The sequence below is a fragment of the Ursus americanus genome, chromosome 16 (assembly GCF_024610735.1).
Source record: "Ursus americanus isolate L20-20 chromosome 16, mUrsAme1.1.p, whole genome shotgun sequence".
Classification (NCBI taxonomy): domain Eukaryota; kingdom Metazoa; phylum Chordata; class Mammalia; order Carnivora; family Ursidae; genus Ursus; species Ursus americanus.
This window is the reverse complement of record NC_142142.1, coordinates 12430014-12443391: the sequence shown is the minus strand read 5'-3', so window position 1 is coordinate 12443391 and position 13378 is coordinate 12430014. Positions and strand designations below refer to the sequence as shown.

The 13378-nt window shown below is 39.3% G+C and overlaps 1 protein-coding gene across 2 annotated transcripts in view; it reads left to right on the top strand.

Moving 5' to 3' along the window:
• Positions 1-13378, top strand: part of INTS4 (integrator complex subunit 4) — a 107821-nt gene that overhangs the window by 14647 nt on the left and 79796 nt on the right. For both annotated transcript variants that reach the window (XM_045816178.2, XM_045816179.2), the window contains exon 3: positions 7002-7119. In XM_045816178.2, coding sequence (XP_045672134.1) covers positions 7002-7119 — 118 coding nt within the window. The remainder of the gene's footprint in view (positions 1-7001; positions 7120-13378) is intronic.

The window sequence follows — 13378 nt, the reverse complement described above, 5'->3', positions numbered from 1 at the left end:
TTGCATCTGTGACTATTCATCTGGGATTATTTGCCTTTTGGCTGAAGAATACCCTCTGATATTTCCATTTATTGTGAGTTTACTGATGAGACTAATTTGTGTTTTTTGTATGGAAAAGTTTTATTTTACTTCCATTCTTGAAGGATTTATTTTTATTATAAAAAATTTTTTTTGAAGATTTTATTTATTTATTTATTTGACAGAGAGACAGCCAGCGAGAAAGGGAACACAAGCAGGGGGAGTGGGAGAGGAAGAAGCCGCCTCCCAGCAGAGCAGGGAGGCTGGTGCGGGGCTCGATCCTGGGACCCTGGGATCACGCCCTGAGCCGAAGGCAGACGCTTAACAACTGAGCAACCCAGGCACCCCTATTATTAAAATTTTTAATTGAATTATAATATATGGTGTTATTAGGTTCAGGTGTGCAGCATTCTTTTTCAACAACTGTATACATTACTCATTGCTCACCACAAGTGCAGTCAATAACTGTCAACGGACATTATTTTAATATTATTGACTATTCTCTATGCTGTTCTTTTCATCTCAGTGACTAATTATTTTATAACTGGAAGTCTGTACCTCTTAATCCCCTTTATTTCACCCCCCAACAACCACCAATTTGTTCTCTGTATTTAAGTCTTTTTGTTTGTTTCATTTGTTTTGTTTTTTAGATTCCACATATAAGTGAAATCATGGTATTTGTTTTTCTCTGACTTAATTTCACTTAGCGTAATACCCTCTAAGTCCATCCATGTTGTTGCAAATGGCAAGATCTCATTCTTTCTTACGACTGCATAATAGTCCATTGTGTATATATACCACGTCTTCTTTTCAGTTCTTGAAGGGTGTTTTTGCTGTGTGTAGAATTTTAGATTGGCTGCTATTTTCGTTCAGTACTTAAAATATATCATTGTATTGTCTTCTGCCTTCCATTGTTTCTGTTGAGAAATCAGATTGTCAGTCTTACTATTGATTCTTTGAGGAATAATCTGTTTCTTTGGTTTCTTTTAAGAGTTTTTGCTTCGTATGGTTTTCAGCAATTTTTCTGTCATGTGCCTACATGTGAATTTCTTTTGATGTATCATATTTGGGGTTCATAGTGCTTATTTTATCATCTGTGCCTCGGTAACTTTTCTTCAAGGAGGTTCTTGGCCATTATTGCTTCATATTTTGCTTTTGTCTCATTCTCTCCCTCCTCTCCTTTTGGTTCTCCATTTACATGTGTGATAAGCCATCTCATTTTATTCTGTTCTCTTCTGAGTGTTCATTCCTTCATCTTCTCAGGCTTCATTCAAATCTGTGTCTGATAACTCCAATAAATTGATCCCTCTGGCTGTGTCTTATCCTGTCTATTCATGTTGTCTGATTTGCTAGCATGCTTCATTTCTTATCATATTAGGCAGGTGTATTTCCAAATTTGTTTGTAAAAATAATTTGAGGCTTAGGACAACCTATTTTAATCCAGAGAGTATTTGTTTTGGTCTAGAAATCCAGGAAAAATTCTCATTTCAGGAATTAAGATGATTCAGAGCTGACCTGCAGTCCCTACCAAAGTCTATGTATTTTTATTTTGTTCTTACTCATATTGTTGTAGCTTTTTGGGGTCCTAATCCAAAGTGATGGGGTTTATTAGGTTGCCCCTTCTCACCCTCGTACCCTTAGACTTAAACTCTAGCCATTGCCCTTCTGGCCTCATTTGGCTGTCAGAAGCACTGTTTACTTTGCCCTCATTTCTCCATTCCCTCACTCCCCCAGTTGAAGAAGAAACAGCCCCATACTCTAGGCGAACTTTCCTTGCATGATCCTAGTTCTTTAATTCTTCATTTATCTTTTAGTTTTCTAATACTTTCAAATACACATATGTGTATACACGCACCTGCATATGTCTACATAGATACATATATATGTATGTATCTATATGCATATACGTTTGTATGTATATGTGTGTCCTCATACACTTTTTTTGGACCTCCATAGTACTTTTCTAGTTTTCCTCAGCAGAAAGATCGGTCTGAATTATCCAGCCTTGCCCTTAATAGAAGTGGAAGTTTTGCCAGTGTCTTTTGCTGGACTATTGCAGTATACCCTTAATTTGTCTCTCTAGTTTTGCCCCTTCCAACCCAATCATTATATTGAGGTTGGATTGATATTTCAAAAATTCAAATCTGTTAATGTCACTCTCTTATTTATAGTTCATCAAAGGATTTTTATTGCTCTTAGGACAAATATTATTCATTTGTTTATTCAACAGTGAACAAATATGTTGAATTCCTGCTTCATGGTAGGCGTTATCAGAGAGATACTTGCCATAATTCTCAAAAAGATGTGCCTGTTAGTCTCTTAAGCCTCGTCTAGGGGCCACTGGGTGGCTCAGTTGGTTGGGCGTCTGCCTTTGGCTCAAGTCATGATCCCAGGGTCCTGAGATCGAGGCCCTCATCAGGCTCCCTGAGCAGGGAGTCTGCTTCTCCCACTCTTCCCTGCTTGTGCTCTCTCTTGCTATCTCATCACTACCTCTGTCTCTCAAATAAATAAACAAAATCTTAAAAAATTGCCCATTTTTTCAGTTTTGAACGTTGTAATATTCTTTCATGACTCAGAGGATTGATTCATTCTTTTTCCTCTGCCTCAAATTAGGTCAGGATCTCTTTGACCGTAATATGTAGTTATTCTAAAGTCCTGTCTGATATGTGATATGCTTTCATAGAACTCTGTATTTTTTCTTTACAACTTTGTAATTACTAAATGGACATTACTTGATAAATGTCTGCCTTGCCCATTAAACTTTAAGTTCCACTTGGGCAGTGTATCCCCATGGCCTGGTATGGGGTGGCTCCTAGTGTGCCGGAAGTCCATGTTGAACAGATAAGTGGATGAATTATTTACTGACTGAATTAAGGAGAACACTTGGCTCTTCCTTTTCTTGTACTCTTACTTTTATCAGAATGTACATAGTGCTTTCTTGGCATTTTGTTAGTCACTTTTGTGGCTCACAGGCCAGTTGGGGGAATACACAGTCGCAAGTAAATAGAATGCACTGTAGGGAAGGGCATGATAAAGGGTTGTTCAAGGTTCCATGTCCAGTTCAGGGATCAGATATGACTTCCTGGGGTTAATACACTTAAGGGACAGGAGTGGGTGGGTGTGGGAGAAAGGGAAGGCAGCCTCAGTAGAGGACTCGTCTTAAGTGGAATTACAGAAGCTTAAAGCAGCATGGCATCACTGGTAGGGAATTGTGGGAGCTGACATAGTGGCCAGATTTGCGGGCCTTTGTGGTATGCTGAGCGGCTCAGACTTCTTCTGTAGAAAACTGGGAGCTTTCGAAGGGTTGTATATATTTTTGTAGATTTAAAAATTTTATGCTCTTTTTAAAAAATTACAGCAGTTTGGGGCACCTGGGTGGCTCAGTCAGTGAAGTGTCTGCCTTCGGCTCAGGTCATGATCCCAGGGTCCTGGGATCAAGCCCTGCATCAGACTCTCTGCTCAGCGGGGAGTTGCTGCTCCCTATCCTCCCCCCCCCCCACTTGTTCTCTCTCGCGTGCTCTCTCTCTGTCAAATAAATAAAATCTTAAAAGATAAATTACAACAGTAATATTTATTGTAACAAATTCAAGCACTAAAGAAGTGTGTAAAAGAATGAGATTTGTCTCTGCAAATAAAAAAGTTTAAAAAATGGGGCTCCTGGGTGGCTCAGTCCGTTGAGTGTCCAACTCTTGACTTCGGCTCAGGTCGTGATCTGATGGGTTGTGGGATTGGACCACATTGGGCTCTGCGATCAGCAGGGAGTCTGCTTGAAAGATTCTCTCCCTCTGCATCTACCCCCTGCCGCCCCGGCTCACACATTCTCTCTCTCTCCAAATAAATGAATAAATCTTTTTTCTTGTTGTTTGTTGGGGTTTTTCGTTTGTTTGTTTTTTAAAATTTATTCATTTGACAGAGAGAGCATGAGCAGCAGAGGGAGAGGGAGAAGCAGGCTCCCCGCTGAGCAGGGAACCTGATGTGGGACTTGATCCCAGGACCCTGGGATCATGACCTGAGCCGAAAGCAGATGCTTCACCAACTGAGCCACCCAGATGCCCCAATGAATAAATCTTAAACAAAAAAAAGTTAAAAAACAAAATGTGCTCTCCAGAGATTACTCTAGAGCGAATCACTGCTAACAGTTTTGTATGCATTTTTCTAGAGTTTTACATACAGCATTTTAGAATTTCCCATATTCTGAGTTTGCACCTTTCTTCTGCCTGGAACGCACTTCCCTAAATCTTCCTGTGGCTCTCTCTCTGACTCAGTTAAGTGTCCTTTCAAAAGTGCGTCCTCAGAGTGAACATTCCTCACTGTCCTATCTAGAATAGCCTCCCCACATTACTCTTTAACCCACTGCACACTTTATTTTTCTTCAGAATGTTTACCATGTGAAATCATACGTTCTTTTGCTGGTCTTAGTCATTTGACTATAAGATCTGTGGGAGCAGGAATTTCTTCTGCTTTATTGACCATTGTATCCCCAGTAACTAGAATGATGCTTGGCACATAGTAGGTGCTTCTCGTATGTATGTTGAATGAATAAATTAATTACCATTTTAGATAGAATACAGTACTTTCGTGTGATTTTTTTCCAAAAAGTTAACTTTTGTTTGGTAGCTTCACAAACACACAAAAGGAGAGAAAATAATATGAGCTTTCAGGTCTTCTTCATCCAGTTTCAGTGGTTATCAGCCTTTTGCCATTCTTCAGATTATGAGACTGACGCACTGCCCACCGCGCCAAGAAGGCCACTTGCCATTCTTGTTTTGATGCATTTCCCCCCACTTTTTGGAGGTAGAACAAATCTGAAGCAGCGTATCATTTCACTTGTGTATACCTAATTATCTATGTTTAACAAATAAGGACTTATTTTAGGACTGTAAAATAAACCCACAACAATCTTTAATAGCATATAATATCTAGTCCATGTTCAGTTTTCACTGATCGTCTTTTTTTAAAGATTTATTTTATTTTTAGAGAGAGAGCGTGTGTGTGTGTGTGTACACATGTGCATGAGCATGGGGGAGGGGCAGAGGGAGAGGGAGAGAGAGAATCCTCAAGCAGACTCTGCACTGAGCAGGGAGCCCTACATGGGGCTCAATCCCAGGACCCTGAGATGATGACCTGAGCCTAAATCAAGAGTTGGACACTTAACCAACAGAGCCACCTAGGCCCCCCTCACTGATTGTCTAGAAGAAAACTTTGTACAGTTTGTTTGTTCAAAGCAAAATTCACACATTGCATTTGGTTTAACTTACCTATCTTTTTAAGTCTCTTTTAAAAGTCTGTAGCATTTTTGCCCTCCACCTTTTTTTTCATTCCCATGCCATTTTTTTTGTTTTTTGTTTTTTGTTTTTTATTTAAAAACCAGGGCATGTACCCTGTGGAACTTCCAATATTCTAGACTTAACCTTTCATGTGTTTTTATTTGCTTTTTATGGTACTCATCTGAGTACCATATTCACAGCGGTGCCGTTTGGTTTTATTACCCTCTGCATGAAAGGATTGATGATCAGGGAGAGGAAGGGAGGAGGGCACTGATACCTGACTGCGTCCTATGTGCTGTTCCTATGCTAGTCATTTTCCTCTCAGTGCCCTCTGAGGTTGTTACTAGTCCCATGTGACAGACTAGGCTTACAGAGGCTAATTAGCCTGTTAAAGACATAGAGCTTATGTCAAGGCATAGTGAGTCCAGGCTTTACACCTAGATCTGGCTAATTTCAAAGCCCTTTCTCTTTCTTACAGTTAAGGTCTCAAGAAAACGACTTTTCCAAGGGTATATACATGGTAAGAAGAGTGCCAGGATTCTAGGTCTTCCTACCCTGTATCTGTTGCTTCTTCTCCCACTTCAGGTCTCCTTGGTGTGCTTTATCACTTGCTTAGAAACTGTAGGTGGGAGCTGGGGAGTTGGTCATATCTAGAAGGCACTTCATCTTTTGAGCATACATTTAAGTAATTTTGTCTTTTGTATAGAAATGTGCTGACCTGATCTTAGCATTGGCGAGGTCCTTTTTTTTTTTTCATTTCATATATATGTATGTTCAATATGTGTATCTACAAAGTGCCACATGTTGTGCTTCATACTTGAGATATGGTGATGAACAAAAGGACATGTTGCTTTTTGACTTTGGGAAAAATTTCTCACCATAGGAATGTTGGTGCAAATTGGAGACCACCTCCCAGTATTGTGGCCGAAAGGGCAAGACTGCTCATTTCTTAGTCTCCCTTGCACCTGCGGTGCAGGCACAAGCCCTAGACCCAGCCAATTAGATTCACTAGCCTCAGACTTCTAATCAGGATGTGGTGATCCAAAAAAGCAGGTAGGGTGAGAGATTGTTTCTGGTGATAGCTGTGGTAGCTGCAGCACCCGGTTTCCAGAGGCTCCAGGAGCAGTGGTGCTGGCGGCAATGTTGGGTGCCCAGTGCTGGCAGTGTTGGTGGGGCAGCTTGCCGCGCCTCATGTCTGATGTAGCCGCACAGTGGAGGAAGGGTACTTTTAATCCTAAAAGTATGTTTCTGGTTGGAAGGTAATGGTATCAGGGCACTTGGGTGGCTCAGTTGGTTAAGGTCTGCCTTCGACTCAGGTCGTGATCTCAGGGTCCTGGGATCAAGTCCGGCATCTGGCTCCCTGCTCAGCAGGGAGTCTGCTTTTCCCTCTCCCTCTGGGCCTTCTCCCGGCTTGTGCTCTCTCTTGCTCACTCTTTCTCTCTCAAATAAATAAATAAAATCTTTTAAAAAAAAGGAGAATGTAATGGTATCAGGAAGGCATAGAAAAATTCCCATTCACTTTACAGTAATTTAGGTGTGATGTACTCATTGAGGAAAGCTCTTTCCCCTGGATTTTATAAGATTAATTTTTCAGAAATAAAAGCCTCAGAATACTTGGACCATTGAATCGCTTTTGAGATGTTAGTTTCCCATGTTCCTTTTTGTTGGTTAGCTGAGACTAGAGCATCAAGGTAACAACAGCTTCTTTTATTGCAGGAGAATGATCCATCTGTGAGACTGAAAATTGCATCATTGTTGGGTTTATTATCAAAGACTGCAGGATTTTCACCAGACTGCATTATGGATGATGCCATTAACATCCTGCAGAATGAAAGTAAGTTTTAATTTAAAAGCTATATAATCAGAGCAAAAGTCTTTAGTTCCATCTATATAGAATTTAGGATGAAACTTTCTTGTGTTGGTTGTTATTGAAAAGGAATTTGAGTATGATTCAATAAAACACGTACATATATTTACATTAGAGATAAAGTACAGTTTTTCTCTTGAATAGCTATCATTTATTGACTTCTACCAAGTGCCATATACTTAAGGTAGGTTACATATGATAGAAGGTACATATTATTGTCCCTGTATTTTAGGTGGGGAAACCGAAGCTCAGAGAAGTTAACGAACTTGTTCAGGGTTGCACCATATGTGACAGAATGATGTTTTATATGTATGTGGTGTTTTGTTGACTATACCTTGCTAATTCAAACCATGAGAGGTGCTGCCCTGGTCATGTAATCTCTCATAGTTTAGTTCCTATAAAAGTGACATCTAGCTCTCACATGTTATTATTTTCCTATTTGTTCCTCATGGATGCCCACTAAAATTATTCTCGGCTTTTAGGTGAAATGGAAAACTATTTCACCTTTAAAATTCTTTTGATTATTTATCTGGTTTTATTTATGCACAAGATTCTGTTACAGAGTTAGTGCCTTGCTTGCTTTAATATTTATTTTAAAATTAAATTAAAAGAAACCCATTGTTGCTGTTTTCTGAAAATATGATTTTGTGAGAATTGATTATAGTTTCAAAGAATAGTTTTATTTCATCTTGGGGTATACATATTTAAAGAAATGTGACTTTACATATTGGACAACATGTAGTTTATAAATGTAAGAGATTATTGGAGTAATAAAGGGCCAGGAAACTCAGAGACGATCCAAGTTCGTTTATTGTACAATCTTTAATAACAAATATCTTACATATGTGACCCATTGGCTGAAGTTGAGAATTTTAAAAATGTGTTAGAAATAACTTCATATTAAAATTTTACTTGTACTGAATTTTGACCGAAGATTTTTAATTCACCAAAAACAAAGAATATACCTTTAAAAAATTTTTCCAGAGGGGAGTCTGTTTTAATGAAATGCTAATGTAAAGACAATAAAAAAAATTTTTAAATAATCTACTTCTCTAAAACAAGGTTTTACATGTTGCCTTTTACTTATATACGTTTCGTATGTTTGTACTTACAGTGAATGTACTATTTTGTGTTTTACTATACTCAATGTTAAATTTTTTCCATGTTTCTATATCACCTTCATAATATTTGAGGTGTCGATAATATGTTAAATACTAACTGATACAGTAGCATGTTTCTAAGTTTTTGCTCTTGCAGATAGTGGCAAGAAAATTAAATGTATCACCTGGATGGCTCAGTCGGTTCAGCGTCTGCCTTCAGCACAGGTTATGATCTCAGGGTCCTGGAATCAAGTTCTGCATCAGGCTCTCTGCTCAGCGGGGAGTCTTCTCTCTCTACCCCTCCCCCCTGTTCATGCTCTTTTTCTGCTTCTCTCTCTAATAAATAAATGAAATCTTTAAGAAAAATAAAAAACAAAAACACCAAAACAATTACATTGCCTTAGTACAATTGTATTCTTTCTTTCCATGGAAAGTTCTTATAGAAGCTGGCTGTATACCTGTAAGAAATTCACACTTTAAGGTTCGGGATTTCATAGAGCCATAGACTTAATCAGCTATAAATGGCCTTATAGAGATCATCGTGTCTAATTCCTTCATTTTGCAGATGATAGAAACTTAGTTCCAGAGAGATGAAGTGAGTCGAAGTGAGTTCATTTAGCTAAGGAGTAGCAGAACTGAGAACTTAGGCAGTGCTCTTTCTTACAGACCATGGTTTAACTGAAACACTTTGTGTCTAAAATAGAAACATTGTAAGACTCATTTATGGAACATAAGAAGTAGGAAGATTGGTAGGAGAAGAAAGTGGAGAAGAAGGGGGGGGGTAAACAGAAGGGGGAATGAACCAAGAGAGACTATGGACTCTGGGAAACAAACTGAGGGCTTCAGAGGGGAGGAGGGCGGGGGAATGGGATAGGCTGGTGATGGATATTAAGGAGGGCACATATTGCATGGTGCAGTGGGTGTTACATGCAATTAATGAATCATGGAACTTTACATCAAAAACTGGGGATATACTGTATGGGGACTAACATAATATAATAAAAAAATTATTAAATAAAAAAATAAAAAAAACATTTTAAGAGTTAATTTGGATGCAAACCTCATCCTAACCTTAAAAAAGAAAGAGACTCAAATTATGCAGTATACATGGAAATAGCTGTTTTGCTTTTTGTTAAATATTCTAAGGTTTCTTTCTTTTTTTTAAAGTATTATTTACTTATTTAATTATTTCAGAGAGAGAGAGAGAGAGCACACAAGCAGGAGGGGCAGAGGGAGAGAGAATCCTAAGCAGACTGAGCATAGAGCCTGATATGGTTCTCAATCCCACAACCATGAGATCACGTCCTGAGCTGAAACCAAGAGTCAGATGTTTAACTGACGGAGCCACCCAGGTGCCCCTGTTTTTTTCAGGAAGAGAGAGAGAGAGAGTGTGAGCGTGCGTCAGTGGGAGTGGAGGGGCAGAAGGAAAGGGAAAGAATCTTGAGCAGACTCCACGCTGAGTGGTGTTATATAGGGCCAGGGAACTCAGACAGTCCCTCGATCTCATGACCCCGAGGTCATGACTGAGTTGAAACCAAGAGTTAGGTGCTCAACTGACTGAACCATCCAGGCACCCCATTCTAAGTTTCTTACTTAATTGTCTCAGAGATTTAATCTAGGTCTCCTGGTTTCTAGTTCCTGGCCTACCTAGATTCAGAGTAGAAGATAGAACTGGGAGGGACCATAAAGATCATCTAGTTCAGGCCCTTTATTTCATTGCTGAGGAACATGAACTACAGGGATGTAAAGTGATTGCTAAAGTCACCCTGTATTTGTGGCTTAGAGTAAGGCACAAACTAGAATTAGAAGTCTTTCATTTATCAGTCTAGTGTGCACTTTCAAATCCAACCGTGTGGGCCACCCTCTGGACCAGAAGTCCTTCATTTCAGTTCATTAGATGTATGAGTTGCTCTGGACTAGGCACTTTGAGGGTGTCAGGCATCTCTGCCTCTCTAGTACATGTTACACCATCAATGAAAACACAAAGCTTGTAGAGCAGGTATAATTAGATAACTGTGGGAACAGAAGAGAAGGTGAGATGAGTGCTGACTGGTGGAGTCTCGAAAGGCTTAGTGAAGAGTTACATTTGAAAAGGCAGAGGTGGGCAAGAGTAGTGTCAAGAAGTAGGAACATCGTGATAAAAGGTAGAGAACCGGGTAAGTATAAGAGATATTTGAAAAACTGAATTGTTTTCATGAGAAATCATCAGGAAGTGAGGGGCCTTAGGAGGATAAACTGGTAAAGTGTTTTGAAGCCAAAAGGTAAGTAGTCTTGAGTGCTGAGGATTTTGAATGTTACTTTGTAGGCACTGGGAACCATGTGAAGTTTTTTTGAGCAAGGGCATGGAATAATCAAGTCTAGTTTTAGAAAGGTAACTTGGTGACTCTGAGGAATTTTGTTTGATGAACTAGATCATTTAGAGAAGAAATGTTGAGGATTTATTTATTATCCATGTGGAGATATTCATCCAACCTGTAGTTGTAATATAGGTCTGCAACTCAGGAAAGAGACTAGGGCGTAAGATTTAGATTAGATTTGTGATTTATCAGAAGCAAGAGTTAAGCTTAAAAAGGCTTAGCCAACAGGGCACCTGGGTGGCTCACTTTGTTGGGCATCTGCCTTCAGCTCGGGTCATGATCTCAGGGTCCTGGGATCAAGCCCCATATAGGGCTCCCTTCTCAGCAGGGAGTCTGCTTCCGCCTCTGCCCAACCCCTCTCCCCTACTTGTGCTCTCTCAGTCTCTCTCAAATAAATAAAATCTTAAAAAAGTTTTAGTTAACTTTTCATGGATGTTATGTAGAATCATTTTGTACAGGTAAAGGGTGGTGTGGTAGTGTTGGAGATTTCTTCATGTCTCTCCTTTGTTCTAGAAGTACCTTTTCTCCTTGTGGCCTCTTTTGTATTGGATACTTGATGATCTTCGGTTTTGCGTTTAAATTTAAGACAAGGAACTAAAAAGCTGATTGGTAGTTCTGTGTGAAGTTCTGTGTCAATTGGTAGCCTCTGTACTAGGATGATCCTCTTTGGAGGACTTTTAAATGTTTGTGTCTTTCATGTTTTTCTGTGGGGCCCATCAGTTTTTCCATTTCAGAGTTCATGAATCTCCTGCTGGGAAGACAGACAGATGCCTGACTGCAATGTTTTTTGGAGTCAAAGCTGCTGAAGGGGGCTAAGGAGAGAGGGGAAGTGTCTCATTTATCAGTATGTTACTATCTCTTAATCTCCTCTTCTTCACTATGTCTTCCCCCCTGCCCTCATCTGATGTCCCCCAAATTGGGAATTTTCTAGTCTAATTTCTGTATATAATGAACTTCCTATTTCAGTCGCCACTTGGCTGTGTAGTATAGGGAGGGAGGCAGAGGTCCATCTGCTTCTTACAGAGACCTCAGATAAATCCCTGCCTTATCCCCAGTTTTTGCTTTTTGTTGTTGTTGCTATAAATCTCCCAATTCCTGAATCTTTTTATGGTGCTATGGCTAGAATTCATTTGCTTTGTAGGGATATCCTCTTCAGTAGGCATTTACTATTAGATTTCTCCATTTTGCCAGAGCTTTTTTTTTTTTTTTTCCAATCTGTGATGTTTTTTATCTCTGAAAAATTTGCCTTTCTTAAGTACTTACCTTTATTCCTATGAGGTTTGTTTTTATTTTTGTTTTTTGTTTTTCATGGTTTTTTTGGTCTGTGTAGGTTTATACTTTTTAATTTCTTTACTCTTATACTAATGAAGTTTTAGAAAGAATAATAGAAGATGGGTTCACTCTATTATATTTAACTAGAAGTCTTATTAAGAGGTTATGTAGCCAGTGTTATGTTTTGTTTTGTTTTGTTTTCTTTCTTTCTTTCTTTCTTTTTTTTTTTGAGATCTTATTTTTAAGTAATCTCTACCCCCAGTGTGGGGTTTGAACTCAGAACCCTGAGATCAAGAGTTGCATGCTCAACCGACAGGCAGCCAGGTGCCCCCCATCCGTGTTTTCTGGGCTTTAGTCATTTTATATGTGATCTACACCATTTTTGACATACTTGTTTCACATCTGTACTGTGATTTACTTCATATTTTTCTTTTTTTTTTTTTTTTTTTTTTTTTTAAGATTTTATTTATTTATTTGACAGAGATAGAGACAGCCAGCGAGAGAGGGAACACAAGCAGGGGGAGTGGGAGAGGAAGAAGCAGGCTCACACCGGAGGAGCCTGATGTGGGGCTCGATCGCGGATCGCCGGGATCACGCCCTGAGCCGAAGGCAGACGCTTAACCGCTGCGCTACCCAGGCGCCCCTACTTCATATTTTTCTTAAATGGACAATTTTTTTTAGTTAATTTAAAGAGACTATCTTAATGGGTAAAAGGCAATTAGTGTCACATGACATTAATAGATAGTAACTACAATTTTTATTATGAACATTAAAACATACATAATTATTAATGTAAAAATGATTATCCGAATGCTGCCTAAAATCCTCTTGTATACAGCCAGCATGAAAAGAACCATAATTTGGAACAATAAAAGAGAATTTAGACAAAGAAGAGAATCTGGCTGATTGATACTGATTTATTTGGATTTGGCTATTTGCCCACTCACTAAACCTTCATTGAGCATATAATAAGTTGTGCTAGGTTCAGAGAATACCAAGATGAATAAGACACAATCATTGCCTTCAGGGATCTTTCAGTCTCTTGGTTTAGTCTGATGTGAAAATAAGTATAGGAAAGTGTTAGAGCTGATGTACAGGGTGCAGTGGAAGCACAAAGGAGGAAATAGTTCTTGTTGGGGAAGAAGGAAAAGTTCTGTATAGCAGGTACAAGATTAGTAGGTGCTTCCCGGGGAGTGGGGTTGAGAATGGAGTTGGGTGTGGGTGGAGGCATTCTAGGGAAGTTAGCCTGAGCAAAGATAGGGGGAGATGAAATCATAAGTAATTGGAAAAAAGGGTGCTAGAGGAGATAAAGAAATGAGGCTAGAAAGGCAGGCAGAGCTAGACCTCATGGAAGGCCTGGTATGTATGTGTGTATGTATGCCCTGCTAAGGAATTTGGATTTTATCTGGAAGGCAGTGAAAAGCCCTTGAGTTAATCAAGCACTAATCAGTTTTGGAGTACTGTACCCAGTCTTGTGGAGGATTCATGTTTTATTAT